Raw genomic sequence first — 23,844 nt, forward strand, 5'->3', positions numbered from 1 at the left:
CATTCCCTCTCTCAGGAACTCCTGGGCAATCAGTGCAGTTTGGAACAGTCTGGCCATTGGAACCAACCATGCAATTTCTTTGCAAGTGGAGCCTTGCATGCATGCAAACATGCATGCAAGGGGAATTTGGATCAGACCAGGTTGTATTTTCTTTTGCTCTGTCTGCTGCCCCAGTCCGTAGCACTCTTATCAGCCATCACATTTTGCAATCTCAATCCAGTTGATGTAGAGCTCAGGATATTTTCCATCCAAATAGCTGCCTGTGAATCGCTATTTTCCATATGAATTACCTTATCGTGTGCTTTATCACATTGTTTATATCTTTCCCTTCACGGGAACCCAATAAAGTTTTAATTCTCCCACATTTTCATTACATCAGATGCTTCTGCCACCAAACTTTGTATTTCACAGAAAAGCAAATGCCATGGGGTTGAACTTGAGCCCAGAATGACAATAACACAATTGGTTCAACTCGTACCCCATGGCTGACAGGTTCTGCATGCCCTGATCCTACTGACAAATGGCTCAGCCAGAGAGCCTCCATATCAGCAGAGTGGTTTCCCGGGGCTCTGCTGTCCAAGGGACGATGGCCAGGTGCCAGAATAGCAGCAACTTGTGCAACGAGCACTGCTCCTCTAATTGCAGCCCCTTTTCACACTGGCCAGAACAACCACCATCATGCAGATAATCTCTATTTCCCTTTTGCCACGAGATGGCACCACGATCCCTCCAAGTCACTGCCAGCCCTGCAGTCCTCACTGGGCCAGAATGCCCTGCCAGCCACAACCAGGGCTCCGTGTGGGGAACACCTTGCAGCCCTATGAACCCCCAGTCCAACTGCACTCACCTGGGAGTGAGGCTGGGAGCAAAGAGATGTGCACTATTTATTTACCAGTAACCTGAGTGAATCAGGTGGTATGCAGGGAATGGCAGCTGCCTTCCTCCCATCCTCAGCAGACAGCCCCTTTCCATGGGGTTCACCTGTGCAAACTCTTTGTAGGGCACTGGCTCAGTCCACCCCCCATTGCAGACCTGTCAAATACTTCTGGCCCCTACTCTGCATTTCAGATCAAGAGAAAAGTGAGCTGCTGGAAACGAGAGTCCTGTTGTCATCAGTGGTGAAGGGGTGTGATGAGATCCCTCAGAACACAGGGAACATAAAAAGTCATGGTTTGGTATCGGGGTTGAAAATCAGAAGACTGGAAAGTATAGGAAGGGCATCCACTGGACATGGTGCAGGTATCTGGGAGTAGTTCATCACAACAGGTACAGTAAGGAATGGGAGAAGAGCAGGGATGTGAGAATGAGACAATCTGTATCTAATGTTGCTCTCCAAATGAACACACAACCCACCGATGAGAAACATTCTCTCAGAAGCTGAGAACTAGGAACAATTCCTTACACTGTGCATTTAATGTGTGAAGTAGTGATGGTTCTGTCACTCCCCGTCAAGCGTTGGGTGCTATTCCCAGCTCACCTCAGCCCCAGCTCTCCTCTGCTTCATACAAAACCATTTGCTCAACACATTTTAAGCACAACGCCATACTTGAAAGGCTTTGAATAAGAAGGCATTACTGCTAAATTCTGCACAGTGAGATCTGGTTTCTCCTGTGTGCATCTGCTGGGTTCCACAGCGAACAGCTACATGGGTTGTTGTGCACTATGAGGCTGGGGCTCATGGCGCAGCACAGCACAGGCACACTGCGGGGACGGCCGCATGGTGAACCCAGCCTCTGCTGTCATATTCAGCTCTGATTCCTTCACCCTGGGTGGAGGCTTAAAGGTGAACTTCTGCATCAAGCCCGTGAAGAAGATGAAGAGCTCCACCGTGGCAAGGCTTTCTCCAATGCAGTTTCTCCGCCCTGCGATGCCAAGAGCACAGCGGTTTGTGGGGTGGCAGTTTCCTTGAGAACTCTTCCCTACCACTCAGTGGCAACAGTGTGAGGGACAGAAGAGGCTGCAGAACTGCAGACATTGGGGTGATGATCAGCAGCCACTGCCACTGGTCTCCTATACGTATTTGAGCAGGGCTTCACTCCAAGCCTGCAAGGCATTGGTTTGGGACAACCTAGAAACCATTCTTCCTAAGGGAGAGGGAAGGCAGAACTCCTGCTTGAGTTTTCTACATCCCAGAGGTGTCTTTAAACCCCAGAGCCTGGTGTGCCTCTCATTGAAGACTGAATTTTGCAATTCACTGAAACGCAGAGTGAGTGTTGCTACAGCATCCTCACTGCTGACCTGTGCTGCTCCTGCCAGAGCTCACAGCCCAACACCTGGCTGCACACTCAGTCCTGTGCCAGGCCAAATCCTTCTGTTACCTGTGGAGAAGGGCAGGAACGCTTTCTTCTTTACAAAGTTCCCATCTGCATCAAGGAAGTGGTTGGGGTTGAATTCGTCTGGCGTCTCCCACTGAGTTTTATCCAGCAGCACTGAGGAGAGCAGAGGAATCACTGTTGTTCCCTACAAGACAGCTGTGTTCAGTTTAAGGCCTTCCAGGCATACAAGCCCTTTGGACCTTCAAGCAAACTTCCAGAGGACCAATTTCTAGGTTTGTACATGATCAAATGATACTAGTTATTACATACTCCATTTGCTGGAATTATCGACTAACCTACGACTACGTCACTTTGTGCTGTTACTGAGTTCTGAGCAGAAGCCCACACTCCAAATCTGCCCGTGGCATTTTGCCCCGTGTGCCACCGCCCGCTCTTGGGCTGCAGGGCACCACGTACCTTGGGGATGAAATAGCCTTTAAAATGGGTGTCAGCAGAGGTGCAGCGCGGAACGTGTGGCAGAAGGGTGACAAATCTCTGCACCTCATGGATGACTGCGTTGGTGAAGGGCATGTTTTTCCGGTCCTCAAAGGTAGGCAGGCAGTCGGGGCCAAGAACACGCTCAATCTCTGCATGCACCTTTTCTGTGGTCAAAGGGAAGGCATCGAGTGAGTTTCCCTCCACAGTAAATCATCTCCAAACCCTGACCCATGGTGACTGCTGGCTGAACCACCCCAGGATGCAATGAAGATACGCAGCCCCTGGCAGTAGGTGTGAGAGAAAGCCCTCAGATCCCTCAGTCCAGAAGGGCAGCATGCAAAGCTTGGACGGAGATGGACACAATGCAGGCACTCAGATTTTGGATGCCCTGCAGAGAAGCTACGGGGCTTTTGTAGGTGAACAGCATTTATGAAGTCACTGCAGAGTGTTTTAATTCCCTGTGTAAGAGAAGTGAGCCCACAAAGGTGTCTTACTTTGAATCTCAGGGTATTTCATCATCAGCAGGACGGCCCACTGCAGGGTGGTGGATGTTGTTTCAGTGCCAGCCATGAGCAAGTCAAGAGCAGAGGCCAACACATTTGCATCATCAAAAAGGGTATTGCTTTTATCATCCTCCTGTAGGGAAATAAACAGAAAAAGGCAGAGCTGTCAGCATGGGAAGACAGAATGTGCAGCAATGCAGAGTGGCTCTGCACAAGATGCCACATGAGTGACCACCATAGTGCTGAAATACCTCTTGTTTGAAGACCAGTGCATCAATGTAGCTCATCAGGCTGTTTCCATTAATATTTGCTTTGCTTTCCTGGATATGTTTCTTTAGGATCACACACACCTCTTCTACTTTTTTCAGTATCATCTTGTGAGGTTTGAGAAGAAATCCAAGAAATGGGTAGAAATTAAATAGCTAAAAATGAGGAAAAATAACATGGAAAAGAAAAAGTTCTGTAAAAGACTGCAAAACTTAAGGATCATAAACAAGAAATCAGTTGGGTGAGGAACCAAATGACACGGTATGAGAGTCTCTCTTTCTGGCTAACTAAAAAAATGTAGTGTATAAAAATGTCTCCTACTAAAAATTCTTTACAGAAATGAATGGGAGCTATCAGACTTGTCTAGACACAGCCTATAAACATGAATTAAAAGAACACAATTAAGGGAAAGTGATAGTGAACTCATGAAACAATGAAATTACATTTTTAAAGAGGTAATAAAGCAAAAAGATAAAGCATGAAGCTCTAGCAAAGAAAACTCCAAATGTTTAGCAAGCCAAATACGTATCTTTTGAAACTGTTAGAGCATCATTTTTAACTTTCACATGAATTATAAATCAATTACACTCAGCATGGGGGGTGACTTACGTGCAGGAATGGGGAGCCAAGAAGGAGCATAACTTCATCAATGAGTCGTAGCAGAGTGACAAACGTTGGGTCTTCATAGTCAAACCTTCTCCCAAATAGTATAGCAAAGGTGATGTTAGTGGGGGCTGTGTTCAAAAGCCGAAGTCGGAATGGCCCACCTGGAAATGGCCCAAATCACCTGTATTTGTCTTCCAGAGCAACCCTGAGGTCTTTGCAGTGGCTCTGCAAAGTAATATAAAACACCCCAGCTCACCTTGGAAGGATTTGATCAGCTCAATGAGAAACTGCAGCTCCTCGAGCATCCTTTCTTCTGCAAGCCGCTTCCCCATGCCCAGATCCCGCATAACTGCCAAGGTGAACCTCCGTGTTGTCTTCCAGAGCTCTTGGGAAGAGAAGAACACACCTACGGAGGAATGGCATGGCGTGGCTGCACAGCTGCTATGGGGTTTGCTCGGTACATAGGGGCTCTGTGATGTGCAGGGCTGGGTGCTGGGGGAGGGCTGCCCTGGGAGGGCCCAGCCCCAGGCAGGTTCCATAGGGCAGGAAGCAATCTGCTGTTCACACCTCTGGGTTTTGCCTATTTATAGCTTTGTCCCTTTGCAGCCACACACAGCAAAAACTCTTTGTGTGGTATTTGTCTCAGGCTGACTTGTTTTCCTGCAGGAAAACAACACAGCTGTTTCAGAGAGCAAGGCTCGGAGCAGATGACACTGCTCTGTCCATATCATGAACAGGACAAACAATTTCCCTGTTGCGTTTTAGAGGATGAACTTTCTTCTGTGCAAGGGGACAAGGAGGGGTGTCAGGGAGGGACCACAGCTTTCAGCTGGGAAATCTCCCCAGCTGGCCCTTAGGTGATGCCAAAAGCTCTCCTGTTTGGCAGAGAGCAGCACAGCAGGCAGCCCTGGAGCCACGGCGGTGCTCCCTGCCCAGGTGGCTCCAGGGTTGAGCACGGTCTACATCTTCACACAGTGTACCCCTCCTCACTCTGGGCCTCACTTTTAAAAACAAGATGAAAAAAACCCACACGCTGTATGCATTATATACGTATTAGGTCATCAAATCTTTTCCTTTCAGCCCTGGATTATTCCCTTCACTGTTTTTCAATGTCTTGTCTTGGGCAGTGTATTACTTCTTAGCATGCAATGCAGAAATATGCCAAAAATCTGTTTACAGAAGTAATTGTTTGAGGTACAAACAGCTCGTGCTATTGCGCTCCTGCCAGTTCTTGCAGTCTTTATCATGAGTCATGCATGATCCAGGCACTGTCTGAACTGCCAGTAACTGCAGAAGAGAGATTGCATAAGGACCTCAGCCTTCATGTGAAAAATCATTTCCTTCTTTCTGCACTGCAGCAGAACCCTGGAAATGTGACCCAAGTGCTGCAAAAAGCAAAAAAATGGATAAGGCAAGTAGGAAGGTGCACACAGCTGCTCTTCTGCCCCAATCCCTCCCAGCGTAGCTACCGATGGGCTCAAGACACCTAAATGTGGTTGAAATTGAAAGAACACGTCTGGAAAACAGCAGAATGAGCGTGCCCTGATCTCTGCAAAGCAACGGTACCATTTCCATGCTGGATGTGATGGAAGATGGGGATAGCAGGTCTGTCTGCAAACACATCCGCTGTGTTCAGAAGTGCATCCTTCACTGCCTCGTAGCCGCTCAGCACCACCGCCTGCTGCATCCCCAGGTGGACAGTGAACACTGGCCCGTATTTCTCTGAAATCTCCAAGGAGAGGAAAAATCGGTGGTCAGCGGTAGCACTACGTCCTGCTCTGCTGGTTAGGTCGTTGAAGTTGGAGAAGACCTCTAAGATGACCACGCACAACCCCAACCCATCCCCACCACGACACCAAACCACATCCCTCAGTGCCACATCTCTGTGGTTCTGGAACACCTCCATGCTGGTGGCCCCACCTGGGTAACAGTGCCAGTGCTGCACCATTTCTTTTTGAGAAATTTTTCCTCCTATCCAACCTGTCCCTGCCATGGTGCAGCTTGAGGCCATGTGGAACCAGGAGTTGGACTTGGTGATTCTCGTGGGTCTCTTCCAACTCAGGACACCCTACCCTACCCATGTTTTTCCAAGTCCAAGCCACTCGTGGTTTTAAATTATTTCCCCTACATCTTTTCTTCAGGCTACACTAACTCCCATTTAGAAAACCAGCACAATGAGCAAGACGTACAAGCTATTTTAGCAACTACAACTAAGCATCCGCCTTTCAATTTGGCCATGTGGACACTCAAATATTTTAGTGAGTATAATATGTGAGTATTTCACAACATAAAGATGCCAAAGTTTAGGTTCATCCACCCAAACTGATGCAGATATTCATAGCCTTCAGTGTGTGGGCAGCTCTCACATACTGACAGCCCACCAAACTCTGCAGAGTTGGGATTGAACAGTTTCCTTTATCATCCAGAAATCTTTGCATTTAGTTAATTAAATCACATTTTAAAACCCTAGCATTTGGTACAGAGCAGTTATCTCAGACTGCCATTAGAGGGAGAACTGCAGCCATTCCCCCCCCAGGACCCCAGGCAGCACATGTGCTTGCTCCTACCTTCATCAGAGACCTGTCCTGCCTCCTGATGTCCAGCAGGTGCAGGTTGCCGATGATGGGGAGAGGAAACGGACCGGGAGGCAAATTCAAAGCTGATCGTTTAAAACCTTTTACAACACAGAGGAGTGCAGCGATGAAAAGCGCAGCGCAGAGCCCGCAGGTGAGCAGGGGCACCAGGGCAGCCATGCTGGTGGAGCCTGCCCTTCTGCACTCTGCTGAGAGTTGTTGATTAGGACACTCACACCGTATTTATTGAGAGTATTTGATGTCAGGGCTGCTGCTGGGCTTTGCACAATCCTTCCCTCCACGCCCATACCTCACAAAATTGGGAATTTTTGTCTGCAAAAGGCAAAGTCCGAGCACAGCTTGGGGACGTGTGGGTCCCCACGCCATGGAGCTGATTGGGCTCACTGCAATTCTTCTGCCTGCAATAATTTGTCCAGAACCTGAGAGACCCACACCTGTTTCACAATTAGGCAGCAATCATGAAATCTCTCTTTATATTCCCTCTCTCCATCTCTTCCTTCTTCTCACCCAACCTCATCTCTGGACACCAGCAGCTCTTCACCGTCCACTTTCGATAGCTTACAAATGCCAATCCCAAATAATCCTTCACAGCCAGCACCACCTCACCCCACAGCACAGCACAGGTGCAGCAGGTCCTGCGGTGCACTGATTTGCTCCAGCTGCTTCCCCCTCGTGCTGTTCTTGCAGCAAAGCATTTTCTCCCAGTGAAGAAAAACAGAACGAGGCAATCTGCAAAAGATTCGGGATGCACTTGTTACCTCCCTCTGCAGATTTGGAGCTCTGTTCCTTATCTCTTCCTATTTACTGAGTCTGGGCTGTCCTAAAGATCTACCTATAGATGCCTCCTTCCCTTGGCAGCCCTGCAGCACACCTTGTGCCGTCACATCACACCCACGGTGCACACAGCCACATGCAGCTCCTCTGCTCTGCTTCGGGCTTCCAGTCCCTTTCGCAGCCTCACTCAGGGAATTTAGGGTTGGGGGCTGCCTGGCCCAGCCAGGTCCATCCCTGTGCAGGGACCCCCAGTTGCAAGGGGGTCCTTGCTGCTGGAGCAGACATTGGTGAAAAATGAATTCACCACTGCAAACCCCAGAGCCGTGGTTCAATTCCATGCATCCTGCTTTTATGAGTGGGGTGCACTTCTTCCTGCGGCTGTGTAGTGTCACCTGGTGCCACTTCCCCTCTTTACGCACCAAAAGGGACACAAGACCCGTATGTCTTGCAGAGCTGCTGCGGGGCTGTGTGCCAGGCCTGCTGCTCCCGCTGACTGCAGTGAGAGCTGCCAGACAGAGGAGACCGAGCACGGCTCCCACCCCGCAGTGCTCCTTCCCAAACCCGCCCTCATTACACACAACAGCGTTTTCCTGCGGTGAGAGCAGGAGACCGGGAGTCTGGAGAAGTGCTGCGTGTCCCCGCGGGGACAACGGCTGTCTGTGCAGCTCTGGGCAGAGCGCTGGGAGCAGAGGGCTGTGCTGTGAGGGCAGCCCCGTCCTGCAGCTCCCCTGGGGCTGATCCAGCATTGCTACCATCATTGCTGGAAGGTCTTTGGGGCTCCGTGTAAAGGCAGTGGTGTAGGAACTGCACCTCCTCACACCGTGACACAGAACCACGTGGAGCCCAGCACCGGTCCCAGGATAGGGGGTTACTCATTACCTAGGTGAAGCAAGCCATGGAGGGGGCAAAGCTGGGCACAGATAACAGCATCTTGGATGGAATGCAAAAACACATTCCCATGAGATTTAAGTTAAAAATTAAAATGAAAATTAATCTTTATCTAGAAGTAAATGAAGCTTTTGAAAAGTCAAACCCCTCCGGTCAAGCAGGGTCATGCAGCACAGGAGAATCACAGGAAGAGAAGCCGTTACCCGGAGTGCCAACCACCCACGGTCTGGGATTGGGAAAGGAAGTCATTACCCTGGTGTTTGCAAAGCATTTGGAGGCTGAGCCCTTCCCAATTAGCTGCTGTCTGTCACAGAGGACCGGAGCCAGCAGCTGAGCTCTTGCCTCAGCCCTGGGGCCAGTGAGGGGCAGTGGGGCACAACGGCCCCATTTTGGGGGTGTCACACTGTAAGGGCACAGCAAGGGGCAGGGGAACAGCTCACTGCTTGAGCCCTGAGCAGTAACAATAACACAGAGCCTCTCTGGGCACCCTGTGCCACTGTCTCACTGCCTGTATCGTAACAAACTTTTTCCTCATATCCAATCTAAATCTGCCTTCTTTCAGTTTGAAATCGTTTCCCCTTTGTCCTGTGACACAGAACCTCTACAGAGCACATCCCCTTCCCTCCTGCAGGCCTTTGTACCGTACACAAACATGAGATACAAAGACAAGTGGCAATGACACCAGCAGAGGCGGCCCTGACCACAGCCCTGCGAGCATGGAGGCAAACAGCTGCCCTTCCTTTAAAAGATTGCCCCCAAACTGCTTCTCTGAGAGCCTTTAACATGGACTCTATTTGATGACTCAGTGCTGCATTTCCAAACGCCATTCCTCCCGTGAAGTTTGCTCTGGCTGTTTGCTTGGGTGGCATCCACACACTGCTTTTACTTTTTGATCCTGTTGCTTGTTTATGACATAGAGGAGCAATGTGGGAACAGAACTAAAGCGAGCACAAACCCACGAGACCATCGATGGCACTGCCAGCCCCTCAGCCCCGTTCTGCTGCACATCTCACTTGTGTCTGACTCACCACCATCCACAAATGCAGTATCTCCTGGTTAAAATGCCAGCCTGCTCCCAAGCTGCCAACCTGAGCCCGTGGCATGCTGCGAGAGGGAACATTTTGGGGAACACAAGGGCCTACTGATGGCTATCACCACCGCATCCCTTTGGGCTTCCTTAAACACAGCAATGGCAGCGCTCCAAGCAGCAGCCTGCCCTACCGAACGCTGCTCTGTCAGCACAGACACGAGGGCCTGCACTGCTGGGTGCTGTGTGTCACCTCACTGCAAGCAGCCCTGACTCAAAGGGACAACCTGTGAGCAGGGAGGGTTGGAAAAAGGAAACGTTTCCCTATGTTTGCGTTTGCATTACTAATACGGTCTGGCGGCCAGGTTCAGGGAGTGGAAACCAGGAGCGTGGTTTCTAATCCCAGTCCAGCCGCTGACTGCTTGCTGCTGCTGGCAAATCTTTTAATCTCCTTCCCTCTGCTTTTCCCTCCCACAGTAAGGGCTGGGTGGCCCCCAGGGAGCCCCCGATGGAACACGGCAAGGACAGTGTGCCAGCATCACTCTGCAGGGCAAAGCCAGGCGCTCCCATGCAGTTCCACTGCTCGGTGATCCCTTCCACAGAATCACAGAACGGGTTGGAAGGGACCTCAAAGATCACAGATCTCCAACCCCCACTGCCACAGGCACATGCCCTGACACCACCAGCACTGATGTATCCTTCCAATGTTAAAATGATTCTTAAACACTCTGTGCCGTGTCATGTTGTGTGACAGCCCAGCTGCTCACTCCTTGTACAGCCTCTGGGACCCCACCGAAATAACACACATATGCTTTTGGGGCAGAGGCCAGCATTTATCTTAAGAGGTGGTTTAGGATCAAAACAATCACCACTAATTCTTCCCGTTCACTACTCGGGATTACTGGACCACAAGTGACCTTTCAGATTCTTAAGATGTGGATTACAAGGGGCTTTATGGACTAATCCTAATGACTTGAGCTACGGCCCTAGCACCCCGATGACCTCAGAGCAGGCCTGCAGGCACAGTGCTTCCCTCTGCCCACGGAGCAGCTCGGGGCAGATTTTGAACCCATTTCAAAAGAATGTCACATTTATTCCCCTTATAACGATCCAGCGGAGTTGCAAGGAAGATAAGGTGACCTGGGTAAAGGTCATTGCTGAGTGAACGGCAGGACTGTTGGGATGAGCCAGCTGAGACATCTGCTTGCCTTCTGCTGAGACCACTGCTTTATCACTTTCAAATACTACCAAAAGACCCTGAAATGTTACAGCATGTTTTAACCTACGGAGCTCCAGCAGCACAATGTAGCCTTTGATATTTTCAGATTTCTACAGCAAAATGTTCCGCAGTACCAACAACAGCTTTCCCATCACTGGCTGAGCAGGGAACACCTTTCAGCTCTCTAAAAAACATCCCAAAACCAAACTCAAGCACTGGCAATGCATAGGGCTGCTGACACCAGGGCATGCGCGTTGCAGCTCCCATCCTCCAGCACTGCAGCCCCATTTCCCATGCCCTCTGATGTCTGCCCACAGGCAATGCCGAGCAGCAGCTGTACAGAGGCTGCTAACAGACTTCTATGAGATGTGGAGGACCCCCACCCTGCAGTGATGCACGCAGGGTCAGCGAGGAGCTGCCTGCTGTTGACAGGAGGGGAGCACCAGAAGCAGCCAAAGGGACTGCGTCTGTCACAGCCCCTCCATTCCTCCCTAAGAAAAGTGACCATCTATGGCACTTCTGAAGGGGACAGCATCAACCCATGCTCACCTGCTGTGTTTTCATCTTCTGCTGGCACTGAAAATACCACCCAGAAAGGACTGAGACCGCCTGCCTGCTCCTCATTAACTGTGTAATTCAACACAAGTCCATATTTTCTTATTAAACAACGTCAAAGATGTACTCACCATCTCTCTGTGGTTAATTTTTTTTCCCCTTCCTTTGTCTAAAGACAGCTGAAATAATATAAAAAAGGATTCAGAAAACAAAAGGGAAACCCCTGGGTTTTTTTAAATATTTTCTAAGCCTGAACCAATTTCTGGAAGCAATTGGCAAGCTGGCTGCCACTTTCCTTCCAAGGACAGCATCCTGCAGCCTGGGCTGCACAAAAGAAGATATGATACAACAACCATTGGTGTGCAGCCACACAGAGCTGTCAGACCACGCTGGCCATCCTCACACTCTGGGGTTGCTCGTGCTCCAGTGACACCGTCAGCACAGGTCTGTGAAATCCATGAAGTCTATTGGCACGTACCTATGCTAGCAGTCCTATGCGACCATGGCTGCAGCTCAAGCTTTCAGCACACCCCAAGAGCTTGTAAACCAGTTGTTTGGTCAAGTTAAGCCCACAGAAAGCAGATAAGTAAGTTGGCTGTGAGTCTCAACAGACTGGAACCGGGCAGCAAGGCAAGGCAGGCGCCAGGCTGTGTGCCCACACGCTGCAGCCTCACATCACAAAGCTGATACGTGCTGCCCTTTGCTTGGCTGCATCAGATCTGGGCAATTTCATGGGGCTTAGGGAAGCCCGTCCGGTACAAAGGATGCTGCCAAAGGCTGCTGTACCTCAAGAAGAGCACAGGAAAACGTGGCCTTTCAACAGTCTTCTCCGGGCCCAGCGGAACTTCACAACCAGTGAGGATTTTGGCAGGGCTGCTGCCAGCCCAGCTATTTATAAGCAAATGAGAGGGACAGATTCTGTGTGCCAAGGCTTACAGTTCTCTAAAATACAATGAGAACATAAAGAAAACAGATGTCAGTTGGGACAGCAAAAGGCTGTGTACTACTTAAATTATCAAGAAACCTTAAAAACAATCAGAATAACTAAAACTGATAGGAAATTGCTGTGCACGGGGGCGTGAAGGGGAACAACCTTCCAGTGAGTGCTCACATATCTGGGGGGTTTTTGTGTTTGTTTCTAACACAATCCCCCTTAATTCAGCCTCCAGGTTGGAGGCACAGAGAGGTAGGACCAGAATTCTTCTGGCCATGTATGTACATGTGGCATTTCCTGACCTTTCAGTATTTGATTCTGAAACCTATTTACATTTTTGACGTAGGTGTGTTTGTGGGTTTTATTGGGGAATGCCAACAATTTTTCTGCATGTGGGAAAAAAGAGAAATCATTAAGAGCGACTGCATGAGTGCTCTGTGTTTATCCCAAGGTCCCTCCCTCCATGTCCCAGCCAAACTTTCCTCACAGCACAAGCTTCTTATTCAGCTTTGTTTGGACAAAGAAAGATAAACCACTGTTTTGCATTACCCTCCCCCCGTCATTTATACATCAGCTGTATTTAGTGTGGTATTCTCCACTCCTCGTAGGAAAAAGAGAAAACACAATTTGAGAAATAATTATTTTTGACCACGCTGAGTTGTTGACTATGTAAGTTGTTACGAAGAAGTTAAAATAGAACGTAATTATAAATCATTGCTAAGCATCCTGCAAAGGCAAGGACATTTAATTGTGTCCTTGTATGACTGCAGTCGCTGTACACAACTAATACTCCTATTTGCAGGCACAGAAATAACTGGCTCACTCAGCCATACAGAAAGGAAGACATAAAAGGAAACCAAAGCCCCAACAAGAATAAACCACTGGAAAGTTTTATGTCAACAAAGCTGAGTTTAAATTAAGTAACATCAATTCAGTATTTTGACTGTAAATGAATCAGAACATTAAAGCATGTTTTGAAGGGAATGCTTGTGATGAAACTTCTGTGACTGGATCCTGCACTAAGTGAAACTAACAGGAAAGTTCCTACTGGTTTCTTCTGCATAGCATCAAACCCACATGGCAGTTACTTTTCCAGCTTTAAGGCTCATTCTGAAAATGAGAACAGCAGCAGAATTGGTAGGAAAACACCAAATAAATGACTTACCAGTTACAACACAGTGGCAAATACAGCACTGATCCATCATGTTGCATATGAGTGGTGGACTAAAATTAAAATTCTATAAAGATTTTCCATTCTTATGTTTACTAACTTTCCAGTGCTGCCTTTGCAACTGAAGTCCCTTTTAGTGTTGCGTTTTCTGCTCTGACTCAGTGGCAAAAGTCAAAAACAAGCAGAGGAAATCCAACCAACCAAAGCCCACCAAGCCCAAATTGAAGTGCATTTCTGTACTGCCTGACAGGGTAGGAGATAAGTCAAGAGTCACCTTGCTTTAAACGAACCAAAACACAGCAGAACTATTCTCCAGTAAGAGGAAATAAGGAAATAAATTACATGCTCAAACAGCCACAATATATCCTTTCCGAATAAGAAGAGAGAATTCATTGACTCAGTAATTTTACAATGATGATAACAAATTAAAACTGTGGAAACAGTGGAGAGCCAAGAAGATATACAACCCACAGCCAGGATCAGTCAAATTAAAGGGAACTTTTCACGTTGTCAGATACTGAGTAATTAGCGCTGTCATTAGAGGCACAATTCCAGCTTTAAGCAGTTTTGAGTAATTAATGTTCCTTTATTTTGCCTAGAAGCCCTGACTTCAGCATTCTATTCAGACAGGATCCTTATAGCTGGAGCTCCGCAATGCAGCTCAGACCAACAAGAAGACAATTAGAGCAAGCAGATGAAGGTGCAATTTGTCAGACTGCCCATGCACACTGTTACTTCTCGCCTTGGACTCAATTCTTATTAACACAGCAGCCATGGCATGGAAACCCAGACACGATTTTGCCCTGTCTGCAGCCATAAGACAGCCTAGGCTACAGACAACATTAACATCTGAAAACTCTACGTGACCGAAGGATGGAACAAAGTGAATGAAGTGATGGGTTGTGTCTGCCTGCACAGCTCTGGGCAGCTGCAGGAATTCCATAGCTGCAATTATCCACCTCATCATTTAAAATATGTCATTTAAAATACATCACGGAGGAAATCCTGATGAATATAATTATCAAGCAATGTAAATTTCTAGATTAAAATCCTAAAATGAGCAGGAAGCAGAAGTGAGAAAATGCAATTATAAAATCCCAACAAGACACTTAGAAAACTTCACCCCTTAGAATTCATCTTCTCTTCTGATGGAGAGAAAAAAGCATTGGTTTCTGCTTGGGCTAACAACAGGTCTTCTTTGGTTGAAAACCTCATCTTCAAGAAGCCCAAATCTTAAGTTATTTGTTACTAGGAATACATTTCATACTTCTGAGGACTTGTAATAACCTGTGACTGTGAAGGCTGTCAAATCCACTCAAATGCTTCTTACTGAAAAATTAGGCCAGCATATCCATAGATTCTCCCCTCCTTCATCCATTCACATTAAAGCAGTAATTCCCAAAGACAGCCACTCTTCTAAAATACACATTTGATAAAGTTGTTGGTAATACAGCATGAACAATATCTGCAGAAAGATTAAAGAATCAGGTCAAGAACGCAGAATTGAATGTAAGTGTTATTAAATCATAAGCCAATACTGCAACATTCGAGTGATTGATGTCTTTGGTTTTCACTTGAAAGCCTCATTTTTAGCACATTCATAGGAGATAAATGCCACATGTCAACGCAAATGAACGCAGATTTACTCTTTTGGCCACCAAGTACAGAGAAAAATGAGAACACAATATTGGCAGGCGGCACACAAAGTGTTGCTGTGCAGCACTTCTCGTCACAGGGTGAGTTTGGGTACAAGATGAGTTCACTACACATGGTCAAAAGATCTGAGCTGTTCCCATCTGCACATTATCTGAGTATCTAAACAATTGCTGCAAGGCACTGAAAACCTTTGAAATATACAAGGAAAACTAACAAAGCTGATGGTATCTCCAGATTACTGCGTGAAGCACTAATAAGCAACTGTGTTATACAACCCGTGCTCAACAGACTGAAAATGATCTTTCCCAAATCCAAATGACACACTTCTGAAGCTGAAAGTGACAGACTGCAGCTGGCTGAGCAAGCACTGCACTGTATGCTAATGCTACAAGCTGCCATTGTAAAGGAGCCTCCAGGCTTTCTGTTGGCTGCTCTACTCTTCTTGTTAAGAACTGCAAAGCTCCTCTTACTTAACAGTAATTAGACAGAGAGCTGGAGAAAAACTAACGAGAAGAGAGGTGTATTTTTCCAAAGATAAGCAGTGAGATTACTTTTAATCAATGCAGCATGCCTATGGACCATACATGGTGTTCTGTTTTGACTTCATCACCTCAAAACGATAAATACTTGCAGCTGAAAACACGAGTACAAATTCAGAAAATGTAGTATTCAGATTCATTATCAAAATATGTCTTTACAACGAATTCGAAGTATTGCACGTGATATTCAGTGCTTCTTTCCACCAGACAAGCACCGAGACACAGAACCACTCTCAAGACAGCAGCTGCAGAACTTGGCGTATGCGCTCACACTTCTCCATCACGGTTGGGTCTTCTGCATCCGATCCATCCAATTCCTGCATCAGAGCTTCAGCTTTCTGCACAGTTGTGTCCCGTGCACTGCCCTTAAGGCCCTGCAGATAGTCCAGTAAAATGGTGAAATGCTCATCTGGAACCTGTAAAAAAAAAAAACAAAAACACAAGGAATTAAAAAATACCTGCTTTGTTTTCTTCCCTTTCGATGTTCATCCACAGTCATGTCAAAGCATTACCTGAAAGGTACTTAGGTGAATTGCACAGCCTTTTGCATTTGCTGATGCCCACCTTCAAATGGAGGAGTTTCTTGCCAATGCTCAAAGTGCCGGGAAGGACAGACTGCAGTGAGAGAACTGCTGTGGGCTCAGATGGGCAAAGCATCTGAGGGGAAATGCTGAGCAGATGTGGAATTGATGATCAGCAAACGCAAACACTGCCTGGGAGAGAGATCCAGCTTGTGAGGGCTGCTGGAAGGGAGAAAACACACTAGCCAGATCCTAGTTTTGGAAACATGTATGCAAACCTTACCAAATTCGGGAGAACGGCACGAATGTGTCCAAGGAAAGAATGCTGTGGAAGTATCCTCACTCCTACCCAAAACCATTTGTTTGCTACGATGAGATACCACCCAGCAGCACACAACAGATTCTGACTTTGACAGAATGCTTATACAAAGGAATTGAATTTAATTTGAAAAAATTGAGACATATGGAAATCATTTTTAAATCACGCTGACTAAAACTGATGCACTCCTTTAACACATCAGACATCAAAAGCAGTTTAGTTATCTGCTGTCGCCTTACTCCCATTTTACTTCCTTTCTAATTAACCAGTAAAAGATTAAATTTTAGCTTGTCTGGTACAACGTACAACTCCATTAAGAAATCCAGGCAATAACCTCACAAAGACTTCTGATGATTCTGCAGTATTTGGAACCAACTTACTGTCAACAGCGTTTGGTGAACAGATCTGTTTAAGGCATAACTTCACCTTGTGTATCTGTGGAACTGGTTGGAGCCATTAAAAGAATATTTTTACTGTGAATCAGGAGATGTGACAATGACCTCACCCTGCAAATATGTTTCTTTGTTTGACCTTACACATCCAGCATTGCAAGGCGTGAGCAAAGCTAAACACATACGTAAGTATTTAAAGGCCTGGAGTCACTGCACGAGGGCTGCTCCAATCCTGTGGAGTATCAACACTGCAGAGAAGACAGAGCTTCAACAGATGCTTAATTTACAGCTTATTTCTGCGGCGACATTTGGCAGCACAACTGTGATCGCTAAAACTTCTATCGCTCTCAAAGAAGAGGAAGAAAAAATACTCCAATGCTGCCTTAATCAATAGGGGATATTACAGAGCAGTAAATCAAAGGTGCAGCCTGCACTCTGCTTCGTAACTCATGCCCTGTGGGAATCTTTATGGACTTCACACAAACACTCCTGTGCTAAAGAAACAGTACGGATAAAAAAAATAGTAATTTTATAATGACTAACACTGAAATTGATGATACATGAAGTGTGTCTGTGATATAAAACTGAAAAATAAGGAAAAAACCCCAACTTTTAGAACTGTTTTTACTCAGGGTAAACACGCTGCTAACAGAGAAAAATGCTGAGATGCAAACAGTGTCAGCACGCTGGTCCTTCAGCACAGGTATCAGTAGCGGGTGTTTAAAGCTCAGCCACATTTCTGTGCTCCACCTTAGCTAAATTAACTGCATAATTTGTGCCCCCTGTGCTCAGGCCTCGTGGCACAGTCACAGCTCACTGCATGCAATCACAGTTGGTTGGATTGGTTTTGGGGGTTGCAATGTCAAGGCCTCTTGGTTTTAGGAGCACTGCCTGTCTGTAAGCTCCCAGCAGGGAGGGCTGAAATTGGGTACTGGGATGGCCCACCAAAGTGCTGGCAGGTGAAGTGATGCCTACAGGATCTCACTATTGCCATGGTGGCTGTTTTAACCCATTTTCCCTTTTTCTTGTTTCTTCTCTCTTGCACACCTGCCTTGCCTCTGCCACGACTAACATGCATTGGAGCAGACTAAGGTGGAAACAGCCAAACCTGACCCAATAACCATCAGCCCCTGAATGCTCAGGAACTACGTGACACCATGAAAATGGGGAAATGCTAACAAATAACAGCAGGGAAAGAGCAGGTATCACTTTTAAATTACCCTGGCTTTTCTCATCGCCTCCAGCAGGAGCTCCACAATCCCAGGGATGTGCAGCCCAGAGGCTGAGGGCAATCGATGCAGTTACTTGCTGACAGTGCTGTGCCAAAGGACAACCAGCAACAGATGATGCAGCGTTCATTCAGTGCAGGATCACAAAGAAGTGCACACACTGTAGGTATGCAGTCCTGAGCTCTGAAGCCTTCAGCCTACAGCAGATGGATTTTAAAGGCACTTAAAAAAATCGCTTTGTAAGCGACTAGAAAACCTCTCTTTATATCTTACAGAAAGAAGAATATCAGTACAGGAAACTTAATTTAGCTCTTGGCATGGCTTTTCAGTAAGAATACAAGTGACACTAAGAGATCAAAGACGTGGCTTAGGAAGGAAGTCTCCTTTTGTATTTTAGCCATGCTCAGATATCCAACGGATTTTATTCTATAATGGACAGGAAATCAGATTTGGGTATAAAAACACAGGCAAAAGCAGCCCTGCCTCGTCCTGATGATGAAAAAGACTTCATACATGCTTGATCATGAGCACTTGAGTGGCTCTGCTCACTGTACTGAATCTGAATGCAGATGTTAATCATTATCTGTAGCTCATATACAATGCATCTTTGATTATTAAACAGTACAAAATATGTGAATTTAAATAAATCATTATGCTTTCATCACGTGAAAAAAAAAAAAAACCACAACAAAACTAGAAAGGAGGTTTTCATTTCAGTGTCACAGAATATGGAATGAAGCTGTGTTTTGATCTGTAACACAAACACTACTTACAGTTAATTATTTCCCAGTTTGTCGCAACACAAAACCCCAAAGCAAACAGGTAAAAGAGCAAAAATGCCATTCTGCCCATAAAGCAGTTTCTAAGCAGAGTTAAAGAGCACACATTGACTTCCAAAGGTGGACAAACACTTTTAACAGCACAGCTTAAAAATAAAAGGCAATGCAAACAGCCAGATACCTACTATCAAATACGCATTTGGCAGCTCATTACGCCGTGTGAACATTTGCTGCTTTCACAAAGCTCTGCTTTTAATTACACGGTTCTCTGAAAGTATTTTTAATCATCAAAGCAACACCTTCTGCCAGGTGGTTGGTGCAATTTGGGTCAGGAAGATGGTGATGTTTAAGAGTGTAAGTGCACACACACAGTCAGCGACACCTGACTGAATGCCAATGGAATGAATCCATAAGGAGCTGCTGTGCAAACAGTGAGATGTGTGCTCAGTTACACAACGGGGCATCAGCTGAAGTGCTCTGCTCTGCACTGCAATGCTCAGATGCTGACTGGAAGCTATGTGGATGTTGTTTTTTAAGTTATGAAATGAATGGATTTGGGTGACGATGAAAGGCTGGCTTCTGGTTATGCTTTTTACAATCAACATAAGGTTTCACTTCTATTCTAATGAGAAAGCTATTTTAGCATCTTGGCAGTGTATCCGTACATCTTATATGAAGCAGAGGTATCTGAAGCAATCCACGAGCTATCATAGAATCATAGAATCACCAAGGTTGGAAAAGACTTCTAAGATCACCCAGACCAACCACCCACCTGTCACCAATATTGCCCACTATTCCACAGTCAGAAATTAAGGATATATTCAAATCTACTCTCATTAAGTTTCAGGTTTATACAAAGCGTCATTCTTCTCCTTGTCTGACGTGCTTAAGTCTAGTAGTGTCCACAGAACAACCACCCCAAAACGGAAAGATAAACAGCAAGCAATCACAGTGGCTAAGTGTTTTAGTTAAAAAGATTCCAGTGGATTCATAAATTATTAAAAAAATACTAGAAAAGTGCACGGCTAATGCTAGTAACCTTGGGTTAATAAATAATAGCTACAATTAACGTATAAAACTTTATACTACCATTGTGAGAACTTCTCCTGATAATACAAACCTTCTCCTTCTCATACATGTGTGAGAGCAGCCAGGTCTGTCTTGTCTTTTGAAACTTCCATTCCTTTGGGTTTTCAGACCAGCTGCAATAAATTAAAAAAGAAAAAAAAAAAAGCTTAAAATATCCCGTGATCGAAATATTTACTGTCCATACAGTACTTCCTAAAGGGATTCTAAGTAACTTTGCATGCACGACCTTGTGTTGATGCATAACGTTGTGTTGTGGGATATTACAAGGCTAGATGGCTTTTGTGCAAGAAGTGAAAAGCTCATAGGAAGAGACCATGGCCAAGAGAGAGACCACGGCCAAGAATGTGAAGCATTTCCATCAGAAAGCACTGATTCCTGAGGTCAGAAATGAATGCCCTCCTCCTCTCAGAGCTATGAGCGATGTGAGCCCAGCACAGCTGAGCTGCTGAGCACCGCTGAGTGCAAAGAACACATTTTTCTGTACGCTGCAAGGCTTTGGTTTGCACAACGGTGTGAGCAAAGTGCTGAAGTTCACAGGACAGAAAGTGCTTTGCTCCTCACTCTCCCCAGGAATTCTGATTTCATTATTAGTCCCCAAACATCAGCCTGCATCCATGCTGCTGAAAGTGGGAAACAAATGATTCACATCTTTAAAAGTCCTTTGTTTAGCAATCGAATTTCTAATAGGCAAGATTTTAGCTGGGTTAAAACGACAAGTTAAGTTCTCTGTAGAACTTAAATATAATTTTAAAACTGGTGCATTCTGCTTCAGGTGAAGAAAGAGACACTCGGTCCACATATCTCACAAGAAAACAAATATTGATTTTCAAAGCACGTGCCCGAAAATTAGCACCTTAACATGTACACCATTTGTTAATACACTCAAATATCACTTAAAGACCCAGCAGAAAACACACGGAGAAAACACAAAATTCTACACTTGATTTTTCTCTAAGGAAAGACAAGTCCCCAGAGGGAAGCTTGCAAGATGTCTTTAATGCTTCAGTTTGTTTTACGCAGCGACAGAGAGCACAGAATCAATTGAAAAGCCAGCTGGGTATGAGAATTAGCATTGTTTAAACACTGTCAAGTCTAATAAAGCAAAAGAGCCTTCATATTTGGGGAATGCTGCACCAGCGAACGCATTGTTCAGCCATTCAGTGAAACAGAAAAAAACAAGACCACAAGTCTGGAGCCTCCACAGAACTCCGTGCCCCCTCCAAGTGCTTTCCTGACTCAGAAATTCGGCTTAAAGAAAAACTGGCAACAGCTCAGTAGGGTAATCACGAGCTAAATCCAAAGCCAAAATACAAGCTAAATCATGAGACAAATGACAGCAAGCCGAAAAAGGACAAACATAACATCAGTGACTACAGCACAAGATATTTTACAGCATCAGAATCAATTCCACAAATGAAGCATGGTAACAGCTTACATTACAACCTTTGCAAGGTGGCAAGAGCAAGCTGAACATCAGAGCTGCCTGCAAAGCAGCCCCTCTTCTCAGGACAGCCTTTGTACAAGGCACTGGACACTTGTGATTTACACTGGTTGGTTAAATACACTGCCGAACCTCCAAGTATTTCATCCTCTGCTGACTTTATGTTTCTATTCCTTATGCTATCACCAGAGTGCTAACAGGCACTGGCTTGAAAAACACAGCCTCATTTCACTAATCTCCTATAAAGCTATATGATGTTACAATATCTTTATTATCCACTTTATAAACAACTTGGACTTACAAATGAGTGCACTGTGAGGTTAATTGCTCTTATTAGCCCATTACTGAAACCATATGCTGGCTTCCACGCGTTGAGGCAGCCATCACTCTGCTGCACCCACTGCCACTTCCACTCCAGTGAATTCTCTTGTAGAAACGAACACAAGTTTCACCCAGTCTTCTAGAAAGGCTTCTCTCCAATAATTAATGATATAACCATGATAATTAACGTAAACAAGTAGTTTAACATAATTGACTGCAGAAACGATGCTTGTGCCCATCACAGCACCAGAGACTCTCAAAGTTTGCACTTTGCCCAACTGGGATCAAAGGCTGAAAGAATGTGGGAAGAAGTTGCATTTCCCTTAACAGATGATAGAAGCGTTCATGTTTTCTCAAACTGCCATCAGGTTTTTAACTGCTTCTCTCTCTTTGGCTTCATCAGTTCCTCTTTCTCAGGAACACGGCCCTTTTCCTGACCTGGTTTCCCATCAAACTGCAGCCAAAACACGCACCACAATGGATGTGCAATCAAGACACATAATGTGGCAGTTGCTCCCTGCAAATGGACCTCCCACGGTTATAAAAGTCTTTCACTGATTCCTATGACCACACTGGCTTTTTCCCTACTCCTACGACAGCTTTAAAGCCTACGGACAATGTCACTCGGTGACAATGTGAGCAGGACATCTCTTTTGATCAGAATGACATAATTAGTGCATTTTTAGAAATGCTCAACTTTCAAACTAAAGATCTTAGAGCTTTGTAATGCAGGAGAGGTCTCTTTTTGCTGTTTATATGCAGATAAGCTTTCCTGACATATCACAGCAGTAGAAAAGGATTTTCCCTGGAGTGATTAAATATACAGAGTTATACTGTATTACACAACTACATTATAGAAAAAAAAGCTTATTAGAGACAATAACAATGTCTTTCACAGCTTTGAATTCATTTGGTGGCCTTTGGATATATCTAAATCCAGATCTAATATAAGCTACAGAATTGGGCAGAAAATAGACATGTTTAAAACATGTATTTTTCCAGTGTGCCTAGGGCTAATTTCCAATATATTGTACAAACACTAATTGCCTTCTTTACACAGTTAATGTTTGAGTCTTTCTTATGAGCTCCAGCTCATTGAAAAAACACATCAGCTGCCTTTAGTTAAAGAGAGCTTTCGCGTTTGTGCAAACGATCTTCCTAAATGGCTTTGAAATTGAAGATACAGAGGATATGAAACAAATGAATCAAGTTTCCAAAAGACCTTCACATCTGAGTTTTTGTTTTTTAGCATCAGGGTGTCGTGCAGAAGAGCTGTCTGAGATTCCCATTGGTCTATTACACAAATGAGTTTCAGCCTATATATTAAAATCACACGTGGTTGCATTGGGCCTTCCCAGGCACTGCAGATGCAACCTGCCTTTAAAGTGCTTAATCCCATCCCTTTCACCACTGTGACAGAAAAAGAGCATTTCTGAGTCTTGGCAGCTAAGCAGGAACACAGAAGACAGCTGGCAGCATGCAGGGCAGAGCGCTCCATGGGATGCTGTAGCACAGAAAGGGAAGGGAAAGCAGTCAGATTGGTTCCAGAAACACAGTAAGAGAAAAACATTATTGTTACCAGTTGAATTCAGGAAGACGACAATGCATCTGCTTAGACTGCTGGCCAGGACAAAACACTAGGAAGCTGTCCCAGCACTTATATAATCTCCTGTGTGTAGAAAAGTACTGTTTGAGAACCATCCATTTCAGCTGAAAAGATCATTGGGTCAAAGACAAGCGTCAAGAAATCAAAAAGGAAAGACAGACACATGACAGCCGATAACCACCAGACAGGAGGAGAACACTGCTGCATGCCAAACACAAGGACACCTCCGCTCATCTCTGCCTGCTGCCCTGAGCTGGGCACACAGCCCCAGCCTCCGTGCTGCTCCACAGACTGCACAGAGCAAAGCGCCTGCCCTCGCTGCAACAGGTGCTTCCTCAACAAAGTACACCCACACTGAAACATTCCCTCAAAGACATTTAAAGCCGGAGCTCTATTTGCTCTCCCGTGTCACAGTGCAATACACAAAGCAGCACTGACTTTCATGCACCGCGAGCTTACGCGTAAGGTAAGATAACTGCCCTTACAAGGCACGAATTTGGAAACTGAACAGTGATTTCAGGTCAGTTAATGTTACATATGGCCTACAGGTGAGCACGGGAGCCTGGCACCTCAAAGAGGCTCCCTGGGATTCCTGGAGCATCACGGGTGGAGCAGGAATTTGGCAGAGCCGTGTTCTGGTGGGAGAAGAGTGTTCTGGTGC

General features: G+C 45.8%; 2 protein-coding genes across 12 annotated transcripts in view; both read right to left on the minus strand.

The window, feature by feature from the left end:
* Positions 1-85: 85 nt before the first annotated feature.
* CYP2W1 (cytochrome P450 family 2 subfamily W member 1) lies at positions 86-6,927 on the minus strand. 2 transcript variants are annotated; one of them, XM_010719662.4, is made up of 9 exons: positions 6,697-6,924; positions 5,696-5,858; positions 4,386-4,535; positions 4,133-4,290; positions 3,508-3,678; positions 3,248-3,389; positions 2,733-2,917; positions 2,319-2,460; positions 86-1,862 (listed from the first exon to the last, which is right to left on the minus strand). In XM_010719662.4, exons 1-9 carry the CDS (start codon positions 6,880-6,882, stop codon positions 1,642-1,644), a joined length of 1,518 nt encoding a protein of 505 aa, XP_010717964.1. In that variant the 5' UTR covers positions 6,883-6,924; the 3' UTR covers positions 86-1,641. The 2 variants fall into 2 exon arrangements, with proteins under 2 accessions (XP_010717964.1, XP_010717965.1); XM_010719663.4 differs by having other exon boundaries at positions 1,726-1,862; positions 2,319-2,429; positions 6,697-6,927.
* Positions 6,928-13,856: 6,929 nt separating this feature from the next.
* CHLSN (cholesin) overlaps positions 13,857-23,844 on the minus strand; it is a 99,204-nt gene continuing 89,216 nt past the window's right edge. For 8 of the 10 annotated variants that reach the window (XM_085238062.1, XM_085238058.1, XM_085238059.1 and 5 more), the window contains 2 exons: positions 19,847-19,928; positions 13,857-15,902 (listed from right to left, as the gene is read on the minus strand). In XM_085238062.1, the coding sequence (XP_085094188.1) occupies positions 15,720-15,902; positions 19,847-19,928 (265 nt within the window). In that variant the 3' untranslated portion in view covers positions 13,857-15,719. Of the gene's footprint in view, positions 15,903-15,998; positions 16,227-19,846; positions 19,929-23,844 lie in introns of all 10 variants that reach the window. The other 2 variants (XR_014886877.1, XM_085238057.1) reach the window with 2 other exon arrangements.

The sequence above is a fragment of the Meleagris gallopavo genome, chromosome 16, assembly GCF_905368555.1.
Source record: "Meleagris gallopavo chromosome 16, MGAL_WU_HG_1.1, whole genome shotgun sequence".
In the NCBI taxonomy this organism is placed as follows: Eukaryota; Metazoa; Chordata; class Aves; order Galliformes; family Phasianidae; genus Meleagris; species Meleagris gallopavo.

What these genes read in the sequence shown, in the direction of transcription:
- CYP2W1 (XM_010719662.4), bottom strand. Translation starts at nt 6,882, where the DNA reads ATGGCTGCCCTGGTGCCCCTGCTCACCTGCGGGCTCTGCGCTGCGCTT. An exon ending in AGGACAGGTCTCTGATGAAG is followed by an intron (nt 5,859 to 6,696) that starts GTAGGAGCAAGC and finishes CTCTCCTTGGAG; the next exon opens with ATTTCAGAGAAATACGGGCC. An exon ending in GAAATACCCTGAGATTCAAA is followed by an intron (nt 2,918 to 3,247) that starts GTAAGACACCTT and finishes CTTTGACCACAG; the next exon opens with AAAAGGTGCATGCAGAGATT.